General features: G+C 37.3%; 1 protein-coding gene across 2 annotated transcripts in view; it reads left to right on the top strand.

Annotated features, from left to right (window-relative positions):
- Window positions 1–3,507: 3,507 nt before the first annotated feature.
- Window positions 3,508–23,079, top strand: part of Rbl2 (RB transcriptional corepressor like 2) — a 52,930-nt gene continuing 33,358 nt past the window's right edge. Inside the window, exons 1-8 of one of the 2 annotated variants that reach the window (XM_076837411.2) lie at window positions 3,508–3,847; window positions 6,783–6,913; window positions 8,800–9,000; window positions 12,715–12,779; window positions 17,073–17,201; window positions 19,437–19,597; window positions 19,919–19,983; window positions 20,683–20,869. In XM_076837411.2, coding sequence (XP_076693526.2) covers window positions 3,608–3,847; window positions 6,783–6,913; window positions 8,800–9,000; window positions 12,715–12,779; window positions 17,073–17,201; window positions 19,437–19,597; window positions 19,919–19,983; window positions 20,683–20,869 — 1,179 coding nt within the window. In that variant the 5' untranslated portion in view covers window positions 3,508–3,607. Of the gene's footprint in view, window positions 3,848–6,782; window positions 6,914–8,799; window positions 9,001–12,714; window positions 12,780–17,072; window positions 17,202–19,436; window positions 19,598–19,918; window positions 19,984–20,682; window positions 20,870–23,079 lie in introns of those variants that run through there. The other variant, XM_076837412.2, reaches the window with a different exon arrangement.

Genomic DNA, 23,079 nt, shown 5'->3' on the forward strand with positions numbered 1-23,079 from the left:
TGTGGTGCTGACTCTGCAGGAATGTAGGATGCTGGAGTAAGGGTTTCATGGAGGCTTCCACCAAGATTTTAAAGGAAGTCCTAGGAGGCCAGGCAAAGTGCAGCAGGATCGGAATCCCCTTCGGGCACTCCCTGGGAAGGTAAGGTGTAGAGATTTGAGGAGGAAACCTAAACTGCAGTGGAGACACCCAAGGTTAAGAAATGCCTGTACTGTGGAACATTGTCCTAGGAAAGCTGCAGGAATTGAGCAGAGACAAATCCACAGAAAGGCCACTTGTGCTGCAACCATCAAGGCCACAGGGGTGGATCTACACAAGCTCTTTGGAGAGAACATCACAATGCCATATGCTCCAGATACTGGACATGGAGTTACAGGACTTCTTTGCCCAGCTGGATTTCAGTCTTACTTTGGTCCTATTCCTTCTTTCTAGGTCCATATTTTTATAAATGAAAATGTTTACTCTGTACCTTGAAATATAGGATATTTGTAAATTACTTTTAATTTTACAGGAGTTCAAGGTGAGATTACCTTGAGCCTCAGAGAAGACTTTGGACTTGAACTTTGAGCAATCTCAGAACTGTTGAGACTGTGGAGACTCTGGGGAAGGGACTAAATGTATTTTGCATTGTTAGATGAATGTGAGCTTCGGGGGTCTATGCATGGAATGTTATGGTTTGAATGTGAGATATCCCCCAAAATCTCAAACATAACACAATGCAAGAAGGTTTGGAGAAGTGACTGGGTTATAGCATTAACCTAATCAGTGGATTGATCTCTGACTGAATTGATTGAGTGGTAACTGGAGACAGGTGGGATGCTTCTGAAAGAACTCATTAACTGGGGTCGTGACAATGGGGTATGTTTGCATTTGGCAAGTGAAGTCTTTCTCTGCTTCTTGATCACCATGATGTGAGCTGCGTCCTTCTGCCACACTCTCCCGCCATGATGTTCAGCCTCACCTTGACCCCTGAGGAATGGAGCCAGTCTCCTATGGACGAAGACCTCTGAAACTGTGAGCCCTATAAATAACTCTCCCTCCTCTACAATTGTGCTGGTTGCATCATTTAGTCACAGCCGCAAAAAAAGCTAAAACGGGAGCATTCATCTAAAAACTGGCAATACAGGCTTATTAGTCCCAATTTACCTAAACTGTCTCTCTCTCTTTTCCCCCTTCAAGACTAAGTCAAGATATTTTTAGAGACTTTTCAACCTCCTATTCCACACACCAAAGTAGTGCCTGCAGAGTCTTGCAGGCAGATCACCCCATGATGAGACTGTCCCTCTCTAAGCAGGAACCCTCATGGGATCCTTTCAAGATCACAACTCGGATAGATAAACATCCTGAGCATCAAATGGAAATTGCCTCCTCAAGTGATAAGGACTTTTCTGGAGCTACCTCATAGAACCAGAATCAAGGTAATGATCAATTAGATCACAGTTTGACCAAAACTGCTTAACTGGGCATACCCCTTAGCTTCTGCCCAAGTTCTTCTATTTAAACCTAAAGCTCTTGTCAGCACCCTGAAGACAAGGCTGAGCTGCTTGATGACAATATGACCATATGGATTAGAGCACTTTTCCTGCTTTTTACCATTGCCTTTTCTATTTGTTTTTTTGGGGGTGAGCAGCTGGACCTAATTTTTTGGAACCCAAGACTCTGTTAACATAATTGTTTCTTTTGCCCACAAATTTTGTTGCCAGAATTTGGATAGGCCTCAGTGGGATGTTTCATCTCTGCTCTATATACAGTATCAGTGGGATGGCCTGACTGGAAGCCTAGAGCATCTACTTCCAAACTTGCCCATTCAACATAGCTGGGCCTGAAGGCCCAGGGCTTGAGTCCTTGCCACCTGGTGAGAAATGCAGAATTCTTGACACATAAAGACTCCTGTCAAAATTTGGTACTTAGAGACCACCAAACTCTGGCCTGGCTTCTAGCACCTTAAGGCTAAATCCCTAGAAAGATGCCCCCTTTCAATCCCCATTAAATATCTGCTGCAGAAAGCTCAGCAATGCTAGGAAAATTTACTTTTTATTCCAATCAAAACTTAAACTTAGGTCTCTGGCTTCCCTTTCTTGATATATTTACTACAAAGGACTTAAAACTGTTAATTCTTCCTCTTTGGGATGTATGTGAACCTTTTATAACACAGGAGTTCTTAAGGACCTGAAAGCCCCTGTAATCATCAGGAAGGCTAAGGCCTTCTTCTAGTCTCTGGGGGAGGATAGCATCCTGATTTTCATAATTAACAGCTAGCAGACCCAGCTGGCCTAATGGCATTAATACCACCAGCCCCTTGTCAATTTTCACTTGAGTTCTGTTCTCTCCCCCTCTCTACTCCTTTCTCCTCCCTTTTAAATACTTGGTCATCTTTGTACCAATTGGAGTGGAACTCAGCTCTTTCCCCTTACTGTCAGCAGCTACTGAGTAAAATCTGTTTTCGTGCTTTAACTAATGTATAGCTTGGTTTATCTTTGATAACAGGCTTTCTCATGTGACCTGGGCTTCTGGAATACTGTGGTATGGTGGATGAATTTAAAACCTAGTGGAGGGGGAGAGGGAGAAAGAGAGAGAAAGAAAATGAACATGTGTCAGCTAGGTGGAAGACCTGATACATTTTATATGTCTGTGCAAATCCAACTCCAAAACTGCTACTAATTTTACTAAAGGTTCATTGTGTCAAAATTGTTCCTGAGATAACATGTTTCATATTTCCACCTCCCTATTTGCTGATTTCTGTTCTTCTCCTTCCTGCCTTTATAGCTTCCATACCCCACCCTTTTGTCCCAGTACTTCTTTCCCTCAGTTTATACTTAACAAAAATAGCAAAACAGCAATGCCTTTCAGCTGTTCTCCATGAAAGTGCTTTATACTATACCTAATAATAAAGAGGACTGGCAATTTAAAAACTTTAAGTGGAAAAAACAAGATTGGAAATAAAGTGACTTAAGTCCACTAGGAATGTAAAAATAGAAAATAAAATAATAAAAATTAAAAGGAAATAAAGTTAGACCAATTGGGTGGTTGAGGATAGTACACATAAGTCATAGTGAATGTAAATTTGTCATGTTGGGGAGAGAATGGAGAATTACTGCATTTTAAAAAATCAAATAATTACTTGAAAGGCTCCCATAACACTAAAACATAGGAAAGAAATAGAAATTACAAGCAAGGCTGAGGTTTGAATTTAGGTGATAAACTCTTCCTGTTACATTTTGGACAAGGACATCTAGATGATAAGGAAGTATTTGGATACTGAATCTTCTCCTGTCAATGTTTCTTGTACTTTTTATCTTCAGAACAGCCTTCTGAATGGTCTCACGATGGGAATATACTTAATATACGAAAAAGTAGCATGTATTTCATCCCCAATAAAACAACACAGCTGATTTTTTCTTCAAGGTTTTTGAGCCCCGTGAGCTTCCGGTTTGGACTACATTTCCCAGCGGGCCGTGCTCAATACTACGGGTGCCTTCAAGAGGTCAAGCGCCGGTGGCGGCGACGCAGTCGCGGTACGGGCGACTGACGGGCGGGCGCTTTGCTGTTTGAATGGCTACGGGCCCTGGCCCTCACTTCACCTGAGGGCCAGCTGTACAGGGGTGCGCTATGCCGTCCGGTGGCGACCAGTCGCCGCCGCCCCCTCCTCCTCCTCCAGTTGCTGCAGGCTCTGATGAAGAGGAGGAGGACGACGGTGAGGCAGAGGACGCCGCGCAGCCGGCTGGGTCGCCAACCCCTCAGATCCAGCAGCGGTTCGACGAGCTGTGTAGCCGCCTCAACATGGATGAGGCGGCGCGGGCCGAGGCCTGGGACAGCTACCGGAGCATGAGCGAGAGCTACACTCTGGAGGTACGCTCGGGGGAGGAGGCGAGGGGCTTCCTGGGCCTAGTCGGCGCGCCCCGCCGCGGGGATGGGTTGCCTTCCCAGTGGGTGTCGGGCGCCCGGCAGGGACCCCCGGCCGACCCCGGGTCTCGGGGCGCCCGGGTCTGCGGCCCCCGGAGAGCGAGTGTTCCTCTTTGCGCACCGTAGTACTGCAAACCGGCGTTTAAAGGGCTCTCGCTGGCTCTGGAGGTGAACTCTTTCTCGCCGCTCTTGTGTTTAGGATGGGGTACACCTTTGTCGCCGAAATTGCACAACCAGGTTGAGATGCGCTAGGGTCACGATTACAAAAAAAAAAAGGGGGGTGGTGGTGGTGGTGGTGGTGGTCTGTGTAATCATCTAACCCCCCACCCACCAAGGTGGTGGAACGAACAGGTGTCGTTGTCCAGACCGTGGGAAGAGTGGGCGAGACTCGTGCTTGCTAGCGCAGCGATGGGCCAGATCGGAGTGCTCGGGTCTCGAGGCTTCCCCTCCATTTGTTTTCAATTTCGGCTCTACCTGATTACCTCTGCCCAGGTGTTGCAGACTTTTGAGTAAAGGCGTCGTTAAGTTTCGGGCTGTGTTTATGGACGTGTAAACCAATTAAGGCAACTCTTCCCTCGGCCAAATGAAATGCGCTTTCTGCCGGCCCGGACCTAGACCGACGCCCCCAGTTGTTGTTAGGAATCAGGACGGCGACTACCTCGAGGAGGATCTGGGTGGTTGTCGCCGTGATACGGACGTGTTTTGTCCCTTTCTTCAGAAGAGGCTTGCAGATGAGAAAAATAGCCCTCCTAGCCAGTGGCTGTCAACTCTGTAGGCGCCTCCCCTTCATGGGCCAATGGGAAGTGACACGGAAGTCCGGATTGTTTGTCGGCTGTTTGCCTGTGTGTGTGGCATTCAAACGTGAGGCCGTTCGATTTTTCTCGAGTAGTTTTACTTGTAGCTTGTGGAAAGAGTAGGGCAGATAGGCTCCAGATACGAAGGCCTGCTACCAAGGTATGATTTAACTGTGACATGCTGCTTTTGCGTATGTGTCTTTCTGTTGACTGCTTAAAAAAAAAAATCTAATATTAGTAGAATTTCAATGCGATCACTAATTCCCTCGCCCCATTACTATTTCTACAGAAAAAGGCAGTAATGATGGCTTTAGAACCTGACAGATCTGGGTGACTTTGAACAAATTACTTGACCACCGGAAAACTCAATTTTGTTATATGTAAACTAGAGATATTTATACCTACCCCACAAAACTGTCTTTAAGGTTAACTAAGGTAATGTGTGGCTCATCATGCATACTGCTTCAGAGTTTACTTAAGTATATTGAGGTGATGTGGCTGAAGAGGCTACTTCTCTGGGTGCTTTCCTAGAAGACTTTTTGTGTTTGTTTGAAGGACATACATGCCTCCAAACAAGCTCTAATTTTACCCTCAAGATATTCCTATAACTTAGAACAAGCATTGTCACCACACAGTTTAGGTATTGCAACTCATAAGGATTGTCATGTTAAGTCTAGTGTTACCTTAGCAACAGATGTTAGTGAATTGTTATTATTTTTGGTACTGGGACTTGATCCTAGGACCTTGCAAATGCTAAGCAAGGGGTCTCCTAAAGAGCTTCATCCCTAGCCCCTTTAAAAAAAAATTGTTTTGAGACTTGGTCTTGCTAAATTGCTCAGTCTGGCCTCAAACTTGAGATCCTTCTGCCTCAATCTCCCCACAGCTGGGATTACAGACATGTGCCACCACACCAGGCTTAGTAAATTAATTTTGAAAACATGTTTGATTACTCGATTTTTTTTTTGATCAGTGAGACTTTAATCTCTTCTTGGCCCAGAGCATCTAATAAATGCATGAATATTTGTTCATGTACCAAATATTTCTTTAGTACCCATTACTACTTGCCACAATATTCTAGGTGCGAGGAATAAATCGGTGAACAAAACTAAAATTCCCTGCGCTTGTGGAGCTTATAGTCAGATATGCTGAAAGGTAACATGGGATGGGAATCTCAGGTAAATGTACAATGAAAAAATAAAGTTCTGTGATATATTTAATACAGAATACTGGTTATAGAATTGTACCTTTTTTTTATTTTTATTTTTTGGTACCAGAAATTGAACCCAGGGTCACTTAACCACTCAGCCATATTCCCAGCCATTTTTTATGTTTTATTTTGAGACAGATCTTGCTAAGATCTTAGGGCCTCACTAAATTGCAGAAGTTTGTCTCGAACTTGCAATCCTCCTGCCTCTGCCTCGCAAGTCACTGGGATTATAGGCATGTGCCACTGTGCCTGGCTCTTTGATTTTTTATATTTTCTGTGCTTTATTCCTGTGTTTCCCTTTGTTTCTAGGGATTAAATTCAGGGTGCTTTACTACTAAGCTACATCCCCAGCCCTTTTTATTTTTAATTTTATGTTATTTAAGTTGCCTAGGCAGCCACAAACTTGTTGTCCTGCTTCAGCCTCCTGAGTCACTGACAGAGCAGCTAAGGATTGAGCTGCTAAGGACTGGCACAGCTGGAGAGCTCTTTGGGCATCTCTCTCTATATGACTGACCACATCATATGGTCTCTCCCCAGCATTGTGACTCAAGGTAGTCAGACTTCTCACGTGTTGGTTTAGGACTCCCAAGCACATGTTCTGGAAGATTAAGTGGTATCACTTCAACCTGTGTTATTTGTTGAGGCAGTTAATCAATTTAAGGGGACATAGACCTATGCCCAGGTTCAAGGTGAGGAAACACTGACCTCCCACCACTCATGGAAGAATGTGTCACATTTTATGAAGAGCAAGTGGGACAGTACCATTTTTTGAGAATAATATGTCCTATAAGCATATAAACTACTCTTTCAATTTAAACATAAGAATTTTTGTATTGAAATATACATAGTTCATTAGCTAAAAATCTACTTTATTTTACAGGGAAATGATCTTCACTGGTTAGCATGTGCCTTATATGTGGCTTGCAGAAAATCTGTTCCAACTGTAAGCAAAGGGACTGTTGAAGGAAATTATGTATCTTTAACAAGAATCCTGCGCTGTTCAGAGCAGAGGTAATTATATTAGTTTGAAGTATAACTAATAAAAAAACTTATAATTCATAGTGATAAAAATAATTCTCTGTCCATTATTCTCTGAGCATGTGGATTGCTGAATTTGGACACCAGATCATGGTTTTCCTTTACCACTTCAAAGTTAGTATTCATTATATTTTATTAAATTTAATGAAAATATTTGCATAATATGTATTAGGCACTTGTGTGGAAGAATTTACTTTTGAAAGTTATTGTGTAAAATGTGGAGAAATCGAAATAAGGATATTAAGAACTTTAGGAGACACTCCAGATTGAAAAGGCAAATAAAATATTAGTCATATGGTATTTTGTTTATAACTATATGTACAGGACTTGTGTCTTAATGTGTATACATGGAACAGGTAGTAAAATCAAAGGTGTATGTTCTCTGACTCTGCTTCTTGGGATGGTCCCTAAATAAATTACTAAACACATGAACAAACATGGGTATTACAGCATTTTTGTTATAAAACATTAGAAACAACCTAAATTTCCCTTGGTTAGGGAATGAATGCAAAAAGTCATGGTGTGTTCATGAGTAGGAATGTTTTTAGCAATTAAATGAATGGATTAAATCTGTTTGTATCAACATTAATGAATTTCATAAGCATTGAGTTGAAAATCAAGTTGCAGAATGCTACTTAATGTATGATTCCTTACATATAAAATATGAAACACATGCAAAAGTGCTTAAGTTTATGGATCCACATATTTAGGTAGGAATCAGACTAGCTTCAGTGTGGTTATCTTTCAGGAAGAAGGACTAAGGAGGGGAATTGGACTAAAATGAGGAGTACAAATGGGAATTTTGACTATTTATGTAGTGTTTTTAGTTCTTAAAGAAATCTGAAGTAAGCATGGCAAAATTTATTCAATATGTAATATTTGTTAATCCTGAAAGTTGGGTATGTATTTGCTAGTTATGTTACTCTTGTTCATTTTTTTATATTTTAAAAATATTTCATAATTTAAAAGGCAAACCTCAGGTAGCCAGATACAATGACACAACCCTATAATCCCAGTTAGTCAAGAGGATCTCAATTTTCAGACCTGCCTGAGCAATTTAGCAAGATCTTGTCTTAAAACTAAATTGAAAGAGTTTTTTTGGCACCAGGGATTTAACCTAGGGCCACTTAACCATTGAGCCACATCCCCAGCCCTTTTTTATACTTAGAGACAGGGTCTTGATAAATTGCTGAGGCTGGCTTTGAATTCACAGTCTTCCTGCCTCAACCTACTGAGCTGCTGAGATTACAGGAGTGCACCACTGTACCTGGCTCAAACTAAAAAAAATTTTTTTTAAGGTGTAGGTATGAAACTCAGTGGCAGACTGTATGCCTAGTATCCATGAGGCCCTGGGATCAATCCCCAGTACCAAAAAAAAACCCAAAAAACAAACAAAAAATCTCAAGTGTAAGGATCAGAGTAATAAACCAATCTGTATCATATTAAGCTAGTCAAAGACATGAGTTGTGACTTTATATTACTGTCACAATATAATATTATTTTTTTATTTTCTTTTTTTTGTGTTATAGGGGATTTACCCAGGGATACTTTACCATTGAGCTACATCCCCAGCCACTGTTTTTCTTTTTGTTTTTTTGTTTGTTTGAGACAGGGACTCACCAAATTGCTTAACTCCACTAAATTGCCAGATTCCTTTTTCCTCAGCCATCCCCCGCCCCCCCCCCCCCCCCCCCCCGGCCCCCTGCCTGGGATTACAGGCATGCTCCACGACACCCAGCTAAATGTAATATAATTTAGTACAATAATTTTGGTTTACTTTTAACTGTTTGTATTGATATAAATATACTTCACTTTTTATGTTAGTCATGGAATTACCTCATTCATATCTTTATTATCAGCTTAATTGAATTTTTTAACAAGATGAAGAAATGGGAAGACATGGCAAATCTACCCCCACATTTCAGAGAACGTACTGAGAGATTAGAAAGAAACTTCACTGTTTCTGCTGTAATTTTTAAGAAATATGAACCTATTTTTCAAGACATTTTTAAATATCCCCAAGAGGAACAACCTCGTCAACAGAGAGGAAGAAAACAGAGGTAGGTTTTTATATCCATTTCTTGGGAATAAGTGTTTGTCTTTCTGTGTTACAGTTTTGATACCTCTGTTAATTTTGCTAATGTTAAAAAAGAAATGTGATTTCATAAAGAATTTTTTCCCAAGAGTTTTCTTTTAATAATGATTTTTACTTTTCATTGTGTGTTATGAAGAGTTTGGCTTCTTTCATTTTGCAAAATGTATGGGGTCTTTGTTGGTATAAACTTTCCCTTTTCATTTAATCAACCAAAAATGCAGACTGCACAAATCAGACGTTTGGGGTATTCAGCAATCAGCTGTCCTTGGTTATACACTGCATATTGACTGTAATATTTTCTATTATTGACTATAGAGACTATTCTTTAATTTGATTTTTTTATGCCAAATTGAGTAATAAATAACCCCCTGAAATGACTTCTCCATGTATTTTGATATTTATTATCAGAGTACAGAAACTGGACTCGAGAAGGCTAGAGGGAACTGAAACTATTATGAATTTGTGCTTTCTGGTCAGCTCTGCAAAGTCAGTAACTTATTCTGGCTCATTGTCTTTTGTCTTATAGCTAAGGGCAATCAGAGGATACAAATTTGACAAAATATTTTCTATAAAATAGAAATGGAAATTTGTGTTTAAAATAGAATTAGAAAAGTGTTGATAAAGTGCAGGAAAAGGAGTTATGTTTGACTGGAATGAATAATGTTTGCTTCTCATTATGGAAAAGTTTTCCCAAGCTATGAAGGATGTTTACAATAAGTACAAACTTTGGAAAATATGACAAACCACAATTTTTAAAATAAAGTTTTTTAGTTGTAGATGGGCACAACACCTTTATTTTGTTTATTTACTTTTATGTGGTGCTGAGGATCGAACCCATGTGTCACATGCTAGGCAAGCACCCTACTGCTGAGCAACAACTCCAGCCCAGAAACCAGAGTTTTATATTGACACTACTGATATGGAAGCAGCTGGTCTAGTTTGCTTGAAGTTTGGGAGATTGACTATTTGCAAATTAAGTATTTGAAACTTTGGATACAATTTTTTAAAAATTAATTTATTTTTATGTGGTACTGAGGATCAAACTCAGGGCCTTGCCTGTGCTAGGCGAGCGCTGTACTGCTGAGCCACAACCCTGGATACAAGTTTTATTTTGTGTTTCAGCAAGGCCAGTGTGATTGTTTATAGAAAGATATAGAATATCTTTTTTCTTTGGAGTGTCTAGGAACTGATTTTATATTGCACATGTTTTGATATTTATTAGGCTATATATACTACCTATTTCTATTTAAGAAAATTATAGCTGGCACTGTGGTGCCTGCCTGTAATCTCAGAAACTCTGGAGGCTGAGACAGGAGGATTACACATTCAAGCCTAGTCTTGGAAATTTAGTGAGACCCTGTCTCAAAACAAAGAAGTAAAAAGGGCTAGGGATATGACTCTGTTGTAGAGTACTCCTGGACCCAATCCCCAGTATCACAAAAAAAAAAAAAAACTATAAAATTAATTTAAATTTTGTGTTTGGTGGGGTACCACAATTGAAGCCAGGAGCATTCAACCCACTGAGCTACATCCCCTGCCCTTTTATTTTCTATTTGTGTGTGTGTGTGTGTGTGTGTGTGTGTGTGTGTGTGGCGCTAGGGATTGAACCCATGGCTTTGTGCATGCAAGACAAGCACTCTACCAATTGAGCTATAGCTCAGCCCTTATTTTCTGTTTGAGTCAGTCTCACCAAGTTGCCCAGCCTGACCTTGAACCTGTGATCCTCCTGCCTCAGCCTCCTGAGTAAATGGGAATATAGGATTGTATCACCTTGTTTGGTTATTAAAAATTTTTATATCACTTTTTTTTCTGGTGCTGGGCATTGAACCCAGGACCTTGCCCAGGCTCTACTAAGGTACTCTACCCTCCCCCAGTCCTATAGCACTCTATACTTTTTATTATCATTTTCTGCTTACAATAATACTAACAATGTATAGCACTTACTGAGCATTTATTATGGGGGCAGGGACTCTTCTAAAACATAAACATATCATTCAGTTAATCTTCACGACAATCTTATGAAGTTGATATTATTGTTACAAATGGGGAAAATAAGCCTCTGGGAGGTAATTTGGCCAAGTTCACACAATTGATGAGTGTGAAGTTACTATTGAAACTAAGGTAGTCTGATTGCAGAATCCCTGTGCTTCACTATGACTGTATGCTACATCTCACACACATTATAATTTGAAAGTTTGTCATCGGGTATTTATTGAACACTTACCTAAAGGAAGTACTTTGTTAGGTTTTATGTAGGACACAGATATTCACAAAAAAAAATCCCATAGTTTCTGTCTTTTGAGCATTTACAGTGTTGTCAAGGTGAGGAGGCAGATAAAAAGACTCCAGTTTGTGTGATACATCTTATTACAAAAGTCACCAGAATGCAATACATAGTAGAATATAGGATTCCTGAAGCAAAAATGAATCTGGATGAGTGAGTTGGGAATGGACTAAATAGAAATAGGTCTTAAAGGATGGGCAGGATTTTGACAGGTAAATTTGGAGAAAATGCATAGCCTTCTGTGTGGAGGAAAAACAATAGACAGAAGCAGCAAAGCGAGAGGAAATTTGGCAGCAAGTAGGTTAGTCAAATTTTTTTCTGAGTTTTTAAGTTACAAATCCACAATTTAGAGCGGCTCAAATATTAAACTAAAAATTTTGAATTTTATCTTGATGGGCAATCAAAGCTAGAAATAATTTATCATGTACTGTGGTAGGGAAGCTACTTTTAAAAGTACATCACTGACTTTTAATTCTTGTCATGGAATTGCTGAATTAAGTACACAGTATTATATCCAAGTAGAATAAACTTTCGACAGATGAAGGACTAATGCTCAGGGAGAGAAATGTACCCAGCTAATGGGGGTACTGGAACTAAACCCAATCTCCTGATCATCTTCAGGGTATTTTGCTCTTTTTGACACCCTATTATAATAAGGCTTTTGGGATGTAGAGATCATAGATATCTTGTCTAAACATTGGCAGAGGTTTTTGTAGGAAAGCCAGATTTAAAGCAGATCTGATCAGACAACTTGGCAAAATATAACAGGTACTTTCAATGAAAAGTGTAAGGGCTTGTAGGAAGGCCAGAATTTACCTTAACAAGATCTGTTTATGATTTGACGTAGTTGGGAATATTTTTAGGGAGATGTATTCTCAGCTATGAGAGTGGGGGGGCAGAGGATATGCGACCTCCTGTAGGAGTCTTAAAGCATCATTAGCTATGATAATGTTATAAAGATAATTACTGTTTTTCATTTTATTTTCTACCCTATGTATCTTTTTTAAAATGTTTTATTTTATTTTATTTTGAGTTGTAGTTGGACACAATAACTTTATTTTTATGTGGTACTGAGGATCGAACCCAAGGCCTCGTATGTGCTAGGCAAGCGCTCTGCCACTGAGCTACAATCCTAGTCCTGTATCTTGACCTCAAAACTTTAAACATTTTTTCAGATATTTTTCTTTCTGAGATGAGCTCTTTCCTTGGCTCCCAGTTATTTCCTCACAGTGTTTGTTTTGGGGTAGAATTTCTTACACATTTTCCCTGTGAAGCTGAATCTGGTATTATCACTCCTCTAACTGTGGGTTTTGTTTCACACCTAATTTGTAGTCATTTGGGATGTCTTTTTCTAATTCTTCTGTTGTCTCATGACCTTTTTTTCCTCCCCCAAAGGCGACAGCCCTGTACCGTGTCTGAAATTTTCCATTTTTGTTGGGTGCTTTTTATATATGCAAAAGGTAAGAAAAGAGTAATATTTATTTACATATTAAGTAGCTTATTTAAATTTTAAGACATATTACAGGTTGATAAAATTAATATCTTAGGAAGAACAGATCCTCACTGAAAATTTTCTCAAGGATTTGAATCCCAGATTCTTTTTGTACCACCTTTTTTTAAAAAGGGTCTTTTGTAATTCTTTACACCATCCAAATCTTCTCTTATGAAATGGAGAATCCTTTAATTTTGTTCTTACTCAACATCTTTTGGACCCAAAGCTGTTCTTCTGAATTTCAAACTGAAAACACTTTCTATTATGAACTGTATTTTTCTTGACATGTCATTCAGCTGAGTGGGACTGACCAGCCTAGAGTAGTTCAAGTTATTATCTGCATCTTAATCAGCTAAATATACTTAACCAAATGTTATGTTAGGTTTATTTTCTCTCCTTTCTTATCACCCCATTTCACTTATTCAAGATCTGCATTCACTGAATTATGTTTAGTCTTCTGTATTTCTACTTAGGAAATATTCTTGGATATCTAAAGGAAAAAAAAAAGAAAATATAACTAGTTAGTTACATAGCTTTTTTTAAATATTATGTGGCATATCTTTGCCTGTAAGATAGCCTAATAAAATATAAAGTTAAAAACAAAGTATCATAGAACTGGAAGGATTTTTCACAGATAATGTTACATTCCAAGACCTCTAAGTGGATGCTTGAACCCACACGTGGTTCTGTATCTCATGTTCTTTTTTTAAAATTGCTTTTATTTTTTAAATACATTAGAATGGAATGCATCACAATTCTTACTACACATATAGAACACAATTTTTCATCTCTGTTTGTATAAAAGTATGTTCACACCAATTCATGTCTTTATACATGTACTTTGGATAATGATGTTCATCAAATTCCATTATCATTGCTAACCCTCTGCCCCTTCCCTACATGTCCTTTTTTTTATACATACCAACATAAAGTCTAATTTGTAAATTAGGTATCATAAGAGATTAACAATAATAACATAATAAATTAGAACAATTATAGAATATAAGAGTTATGTGAATGTGGTTTCAAAATATCTATTGTACTTTAGATCTTAGCAACTTCAGCATACAATTTTTTTTTCCTTAATAAATCAAGAACTGTCACTTTTTTACTTAAAGGTAGCACTTTAGGGCTTCTCTGTGGCATATCTAGGTTGCTGGCATTACTACTTTTGCTCTTTGAGGTTATTATTAAGTAAAATGAGGGTGAACGAAAAACTGCTATACTGTGACAATGGATCTGATAACCAAGAAGACTACTAGTGGATGGATAGTGTGTACTGCATGGATACACTGGGTGGAGCAGTGAACAGCAAAACAGATTTCATTTTGCTATTCAGAACAGTGCACATTTTAAAACTTACAAAGTGTTTATTTCTGGAACTTTTCTATTTAATATTTTCAGACTGTTGACTTAATATCTGAAATTGCAGACAGTGAAACCATGGATAAGGGGAGATTTTGTAGAAGAGATCCTCATTATTAGATCAAGTATCTCAATTTACTCACTTTAAAATTGGGCAACTGAGGCCCAGAGACTAGGTATTAGGAACAGAGCTAGAATTTGAACCCAGACCTCCTGGCTCCTGATTTCATGCTGAATATGAAAGCTTCTAGCAAGGATGTGTCATGCTATTTGTCTCTAGATGTGGTTTGTTTGGCTATAGCTGGTCTTCTCTAGTTAGGTGACAGACATCCATATTTCCTTGAGCTGTGTGCTTGATACAAAAGAAGTCTGTCTTCTGTCAAATGTGAAGAATATGCTGTGCATCAGTCTGGCAGCTTTCTGTAGTAGGATTAAGGTGACATGATCTGTGGTGTGAAATAAAGGGTTAGGAGTCTATAAACCATTTTTATAATGGCTGCAACAAGTTTTAGCTTGTGGGGCTGATATTATATATGATAGTAATCTTTTCAGATGATTGTATTGGGAAGGTATGTCTGATTTTCAGGAGTTTTATCTGTTTTGTTTGTACTTAGGAATAAATGTATTTGGTACCATAAAAACTATTAAAATAATATTTGTTGTCCTCACTTGATCAACTGAAGTGGTGTATTTTTTGTTACTTCAAATAACTCAGTGTTTGAATCTTATTAATTCAGTCTATAACAACTTGATCCAAAGCTTTGTCCTTTTATAATCCACCACTGTGGGTTTCTTGTTGTTGTTGTTTATTTTTGTTTAGGGTTTTTTGTTTTTTGTTTTTTGTTTTTTGAGACAAAGTCTGGCTATATTGCCCAGGCTGTCCTTGAACTCACAATTTTCCTGCCTCAGCCTCCCAAGTAGCTGGGATTATAGGTATGCACCCCACCCGCACTACGATCTTTTATGATGCAGGAGAATCCTTACTCAGAAATCAGCTTGATTAGTTTTCTTTGGTTCTTGATTTATTTGGGAGGATGATGGCCTCTATAGACACTTTTCATGATGACTTTTTCTGCAGCATATGAGTATCCCAGACTCTCTCATTCTTGAACTAAGTAACTTTTTGCTTGCTATCTTTGTTGACTTCATATGATTAAGTACAAACTAGTGGCCAGTTTGGGCTCATCACATGAAGAACTTTGTGGTCAGAAAACCAATTGGTACCACTTCTTATTTTATAGGAAATCTCAAATCTTCTCATTCTTGATAAATTAGCCAAGTCTATGGGTTAAACAGCTTTCCAACTAGCTGTTTTCTTTCTTGATTGAAATATAAAGTATCTCACAAGGTGAGATTTATTTATAAGGTCAGGGTATGGAATAGAAAGTATGTCACATTGAAACAGACCTAGAATTTAAATTAGAAGCAGATCTTCAGGGGCATTTCAGCTTTTTGTCAGAAATTACAGTACTAGTGGTTTTTCTTCCTGTGGCAAGTACATGTGAGTGGCAAGTTTAGACTTGTCAGTGTGATGGACTTTGTAGCTTGAAACCAGTAGGTGCCACTTCCTGTTTTATATATGAGGAATTAAGTCTAATATTAAAACTCTGTAAAGCCAAGAAAGTTCATTTGGATATATCAGTATAGAATTTAATTCATTAATGATCATTTGCCATATGGCACCAGAAGATTTTTTTCTTTTTAATTCATTTAAGTTGAATTGTTGAATGTTTCCATTTGTATGAAAAAAGAGCCATATATCCTGATATGCTGAGGTAAGTGGTAACTTTCTTTGGGAGAAAGGAGAGGAAAACCTGAAATGAAGCTCAGTGTGTGTACATGCATGCATTTAGGTAGGTATTAAGTATGGAAATGCTGAGGTTTGGAAATAGTTCTCCAGCTAGATTAGCCATTTACATTGAATTTATCTGATATTAAAAGAAGGTAAAATCAATATGAAGCATATAAAGACAGTATTTGACCAAAAAAGGAACAGAATTTAAGTTGCTAAAAAAAACCAAACTACTAGAAATATTTCTTAATTTATGAGAATAATAAAACAATTTAACAGCCTCTATAATTTGCTTTCAGTATTAGACTTAAACAGCACTGCTGGAAGGACACACTTCTGTAGTTTAGGTTTACGTTTCTTATGTGTTTGTTACCCAGCATCAACAGTTACCTTGGATAGTAACTCTGTAACTTAAATATCTTTGTCCCTGTCGCATTAATTTCTATAAGTTTCTATCATGTAGAAAAGTATTAAAAATGTTATATTGAAGTTCTGATGGTTTTAAAGTATGTACATGAGAAATTGATTATGAGTCATAATTTCTAAATAATATCCATGTCAAATTGTTTCTTACAGTTTGAGGTAATTTATAAATTCTCCTTTTTTTTTTTTTCTTTTTGGTACTGGGAGTTGAATACAGGAGTGCCTTATCACTGAGCCATATCACCAGCCCTTTTTATTATTTATTTTCAAAAAGAGTCTCCTTAAGTTACTTAGGCCTTGCTAAATTGCTGAAGCTGGTCATTTGCCACCTTACCCAAGTGCCACTATGCTCAGCCTATAATTCTTTTCAGAAATTTCAAAATCTAATGATAATATTAAGATTTAGTTAGCTACTAAGTATTTAGTAAGTGCTTATTTAATGAATACTGAATGAATGCATGGCATTTTTAGTAAAGTTTTTGTTTGCATTTAACACTAGGAAGTTTATTAAAATATATGAGTAATGTCTCAAAATGTGAACTTCCCAAAACACTTAATATAATTCTTGAGTCAACTTTGTATGATGTTGTATAGTGTCATTAAAATAAAGGAATAAATTATTTTTTAAAATATTGTAAAGTTGATGCTAATTTAATTCCATAACTGTCTATAATCCTGTAGGTAATTTCCCCATGATTAGTGATGATTTGGTCAATTCTTATCACCTTCTTCTGTGTGCTTTGGACTTAGTTTATGGAAATGCCCTTCAGTGCTCTAATCGTAAAGAACTAGTGAATCCTAATTTTAAAGGTAAGTGTTTATTTAAAAGATTCTTGGGCAACCCAGATTTCTACATTATGTTTATTACTCTTAGAGGTTGTACACATAATACAGATTTTCCAGCATCAGAGACCATGAGTATTTGAAAAAGCTTCCATCATCATAGTTATCCAGGACATATATGATAAAGGGTCAAAGCTCTCTTGACATTTTTTATTTTGGAGATATCACAGAGTTTCAAGTCTTAAGTGATAACTTTAGAAGTTTCTGAAATATGTACTCAATGAGGAGAAGGCATTTAGAAATTCAGAGTAAAAAGAAGATAATCCATGTTAAATATCATATGTTGTATATTTATTTGTCATATAAAAATATTAAAATATATATATTTGCACAGTTTTATAAAAAAGAAACTCAGCAAAGATGACATTAAAGCTGATATTATTTTCAACATTGGCAAGGGTTTATACCTCACACACTCTGTAGAGGTGAAAAAGGATTTACTGTTAGAATCTTCTTTCCAATTTTTTGCTATATAAGAGTAGTTATGGTTCTAAAATAAGTAAAATGAGCCAGGCACAGTGGCACATACCTATAATTCCAGTGACTTAATAGGATTACAAGTTTGAGGCCAGCCTCAGTAATTCAGTAAAGTCCTGTCTCAAATTTTAAAAAGGGCTGGGGGTATAGTTCAGAGATATAGCTCTCCTGGGTTCAGTCCATTGTACCACCCACTAATTATTTTGACAATGCATTTAGTGTGCTTTAATTTACATAATTTCTATGAAATCGCAGTTCAGAATCCAAATTGTAATTTATAAAGTATATATTAAAAAGTATTTATGTAACTAATATATAAGCTACTTTTAGTTGAATAATACCATAGTAGGATTCTAGAGAGTTGTTGTCAATTTTGGAGTGATTACAGATACAGTTTTACCTTGTCTATCAGGAGCAGAGATTTTTAAAATTAGCATAGTTACTTACTTCAGTTGCTCCTGATTTGGTAAATTAATGTTCCTTGTTGAGCATCCCTAATCTGAAAGTACAAAATCTGAAGTGATCTGAAATCTGACACGTTCTGAGTTCAGACATGATGATCAAAAAGTTTCATATTTAGGGCTGGGTAGATAGAGCACTTCCCTACCATGTACAAGACCCTGATTTTGATCTCCAGCACTAACAAAAATAAAAAGTAAATTCAGATTTTGGAGCATTTCAGATTTTACATTTTTGGATCAGGGATACTTGTCTGGTAACATCTATGCAGATTTTCTAAAATCCAGAAGACTTCAAAATCTAAAACACTTCCAAGCATTTTGGAAAAGGAATAGTCAACCTACAACTTAGTTGTAAGTGGACACAGTATCTTTATTTCATTTTTATGTGGTGCTGAGGATAGAACCCAGGGCCTCACACATGCTAAGCGAGCGCTCTACCACTGAGCCACACAACTCCAGTCCCTCAACCTACATTCTTTTTTGTCCTTTCTCTCATTCTTTGTTTTTTTTTTTTTAAAACTTTTTTTTGTTGTAGGTGGACAGAATACCTTTATTTTATTTATTTATATGTGATGCTGAGGATTGAACCCAGGGCCTCATACATGCTAGGCAATTGCTCTACCACTGAGCCACAACCCCAGCCCCTCTCATTCTTTCTTAACTCCCTTTTTTCTTTCTTTCTCTCCTTACCTCTTCCTTCTTCCTCCCTCCTTTCTTTCTTTCCTTCATCCCCTACCCTTCATGCTGGGCATTGAACCAGGGCCTTCCTCTGTGCTCCATCCCAGAACTATACCCATAGCTCCTTTTTATATTTTTTTAATGGTTGCTTCTCCCATTTTTTTCTTTTAATCTTTTATTTTTCTTTAACTTCTTTTTTTTTTGCTCTTGTGATGAGCCTACAACAAGAATAAACTAAATTAATATGATAAATAATCTAATTAAATCTAAGTATATAATCCTTGAACTGTAAATTTTTTTGAAGTGGTGTTTCTTGTTTGAATGTAAGCTTATTTGCAAAGTTGTATTTTTTTTTTTTTTTTTAGGTCTTAGAGCAATAAATTAATTTTTAATCATATTCAAATAGATAACCAAATAAAATCTTTTAAGTTGTGATATACTTTTTTAGAGTTGAATTAGGAACATATACACTATTAACTATACATTCATATGCTATTCATATCTTGATTAGATTCTGCATTTTGGCTTATTAAAATTTAATTTATTGAGTACTGATATCTCCATTTTATTATTTCTTTCATCACAGGCCTATGTGAAGATTTTCACACTAAGGATTTTAAACCTTCCTCTGACCCACCTTGTGTCATTGAGAAACTCTGTTCCTTACATGATGGTCTTGTTTTGGAAGCAAAGGGAATAAAGGAACATTTCTGGAAGCCCTATATTAGGAAACTTTATGAGAAAAAGGTTTGTAAGTAAAAAGAAATAACAAGAAATTATTTTCTAGAGAAAGACTTGATTTCGTATGATAATTTATCTACCCACCTACTTATTTTTGGTACCAGGGATTGAATTCAGGGGTGCTCGACCACTGAGCCACATCCCCAGCCCTATTTTATATTTTATTTAGAGACAGGGTTTCACTGAGTTACTCAGCACCTCACCTTTGCTGAAGCTGGCTTTCAATTCGTGATTCTCCTGTCTCAGCCTCCTGACCCACTGGAATTACAGGAGTGTGCCAACGTGCCTGACTCATATAATAATTTAAAATCTCTTCTTTCATCATAGCTCCTCAAGGGAAAAGAAGAAAATCTTACAGGGTTTCTGGAACCTGGGAACTTTGGAGAGAGTTTGTGAGTACATCTGTTAAAATGTTTTAATATTTTAAATTGTGTACTTAGGAAACCTCAAAGTTTGATGTTTTTATTGTTTTGTACTCTGGGAATTTAAAATGTTTTATGAGAGAATATAGGAAGCAATAAAAATTCTGTTTTTAAATTTAGTGAAAAAAATTTTTTTTTAATATTTATTTATTTTTTTAGTTTTCGGCGGACATGACATCTTTGTATGTGGTGCTGAGGATCAAACCTGGGCCTCACGCATGCCAGGCGAGCGCGCTACCGCTTGAGCCACATCCCCAGCCCAAAAAATTGTTTTTTGAATGATTAGTCACATCAAGCTTTTGCAACTTTATGGGTGAAAAGTGACAATGTGGAAATATTGAGGTTTTCAGAGGTTCCTATAACAGCTGGGAAAGATAGCTAAGCTTTTCACCAGGATTTGCATCTACCAGGCAGATTGGTACAGGGTATACACTATGAAACACTGTCAGTGAGATACACTCCCTGTGCAGTGGATGCACATAGTGTAGCAATCTTATGTTTTATTCTCTTCAGTTTTTATAAACAGTGATCTTAAATGAAATTTAACTTTCAAAAATTATTAGAACTTTTAGTAAATAAAAAATGAAATTATTAAGTGGCCTGAAACATTAACTGAAATGGCAATTCTTTGAGAGAGAACATTTTGTTGTTTTTTCTTTTTCCATACAGTAAAGCCATCAATAAGGCCTATGAGGAGTATGTTTTATCTGTTGGGAATTTAGATGAAAGAATATTTCTTGGAGAGGATGCTGAAGAGGAAATTGGGACTCTCTCAAGGTGCCTGAACTCTGGTTCAGGAACAGAGAGTGCTGAAAGAGTACAGATGAAAAACATTTTGCAGCAGCATTTTGACAAGGTGAGTGGAGTCATCTCAGGAGAGTACAAATACAGGTGCAGATAAGCTGAGGGTTCTATTTTATTTTTGTAGTTCTCTGTGTTTTATTTGTTTACTGAATGAAAAAAAATAGTTCTATCCTACTTCTCTCAATTAAAAGTTATCTTGTTAATTTACTTTTGGTTAACATCAACTTTGAAAGGTTTTAGTTAGGTCTGAGCAAAAGAGAATTTATTGTAAATTAAAACAAAAGTATCATGCTGATAATTTTTGGTTTTGAAAAGATGGGCCAATAGTATATAGCCTATGCATGTGATGAACATAGTAGGGATTTATAAAATGTTAATAATTAACCTGAATTGTGGCCTTCATTAAAGAAACTGGAGAAACAAACTCTATTATTTAAGAAGATTCTGTTAAAATGAGTTTCAGCATTGTGTGGTGTTAGACTGATAAAGACTAAGAGTTTCCCCTCCCTTTAAGTGAGTTTCTTCAGATTTGAGACTTATCTCCTTTTTATTTCTAAAGGTATTTTATATACCATATTGTATCTTGGACATTGGAAAATATATCAGTGAACAAAATAACCATGAATATGTTGTTTTAAAGAAGCTTATAGCTAGAATAGGGAGATGGACCTCAGATAACCAAAGAGTTAAATATATGTTGAATTATAGTATATGAAGAAAAATTAAATAGATTAGTAATACAAAGTATTGGGGGTAGGAGAGAATGGATGGGCAGATGGAGCTACTATAGATAAGGTAGGAAAGTGTTTGAGGAGGTAATATTAGCAGAGACCTAAATAAGTGAGGAAGCAAGTCATGGAAATAGCTGCAGAAATAAGTGTGAAGCTAAGAGAATAGCAGGCGCAAAGCTCTGAGGTTGAAACTCCATGTCATTTCTGAACAGTGAGAATATTAGTGCATAAGGAATGGAGTGAGGGAGGGGAAGAGTGATAAGAAGTAAAGGGAGGGAGGAGCAAGGGACAGCTGGGATCATGCAGGCTCTGGAGGCCTTTGTAGGAACTTTTCTTTTGCATTGATGGAAATGAAAGGTTTTAAGAGGGTGTTTTTGAGGAGTGACCCCTGCTATGTGATCTGATTGGCCTTTTTAAAGGTCTTGTGGGGAAGTGGGGTCAGGGGCAAGGGTGAAAGTGGGCAGTTAAGAGGCTATTGATTATCACTATTCTAGTGATAATTCATGGATGGTACCTTGATGGAGAGAGATGGCCATATTTGGGTCACATTTTGGAGATGCCACAGGATTTATTGACATTTTGGATTAAGATGTGACAGATGAAAAATAATGACAATAGGGTGAGTGATATAAAAGCTAACGTCCTTACAAACGCCTGTGTGGTCTTAAGGGACCTGGCCCTGTTATCATTCTGAATTTATCTCCTATTTCTTTCCTCCTCACCCATTCCACTATGCCACATTAACTTCCTTTTTCATTTTTCAGATATGCCATGCATGCTGCCAACTCAAAGCCTTGGGCCTTGCTGTTTCCTCTGCCTAAAACATGTTTCTTCAGATGTTCACGTGGCTTACTTCCTCACTTCATTCTGATCTCTGATAACTTGATTACTATGTAAAATAATAACCACCAGCGTCCTCCAACCCTCAGGACTTCCTTTCTCCCATACTCTGCTATTGATGTCATTTCAGTATTTATTGCTAGCAGTAAATAAGTAGATAGGTGGGTAGGTTGATAGAAAGAATTTTTATCTATCTCCTTGTACTAGAGTACAAGTTTCATGAGAGATGTGACCATGTTGTTTGCAGTGTTCAACATATAATAGGCATTCCAAATATATTTATGGTTAACATTTATTGAAAGGAAAGAACAGATCTTGGGGGTGGATCAAAAGTTAGGGTTACGGCTGGAAGGCTGGGGATGTAGCTCAGAGGCAAAGCACTTGCCTAGCATGTGTAAGACCCTGGGTTCCATACCTTGCACTGCCAAAAAAAAAAAAAATAGGAGTTAAAGTTTAGCATGTTAAATCTGAGTTATGTCTTAGGCATCCTAGTAGAGTCATTGAGTAGGCAGCTCAGAAATTCATCACTGGAGTTCACAGCAGAGGTTAAGATTATGTATACATACATGCATATGTATATACACACATACATATGTACATACATTTTTTTTGGAGTCATCAGGATGTGGATGGCTTTTAAATTTATGGAATGAAGAGATTACTTAGTGTGAGATAGAGAGGGAGGGAGAGA

Source organism: Callospermophilus lateralis, chromosome 18 (assembly GCF_048772815.1).
Source record: "Callospermophilus lateralis isolate mCalLat2 chromosome 18, mCalLat2.hap1, whole genome shotgun sequence".
NCBI classification, from domain to species: domain Eukaryota; kingdom Metazoa; phylum Chordata; class Mammalia; order Rodentia; family Sciuridae; genus Callospermophilus; species Callospermophilus lateralis.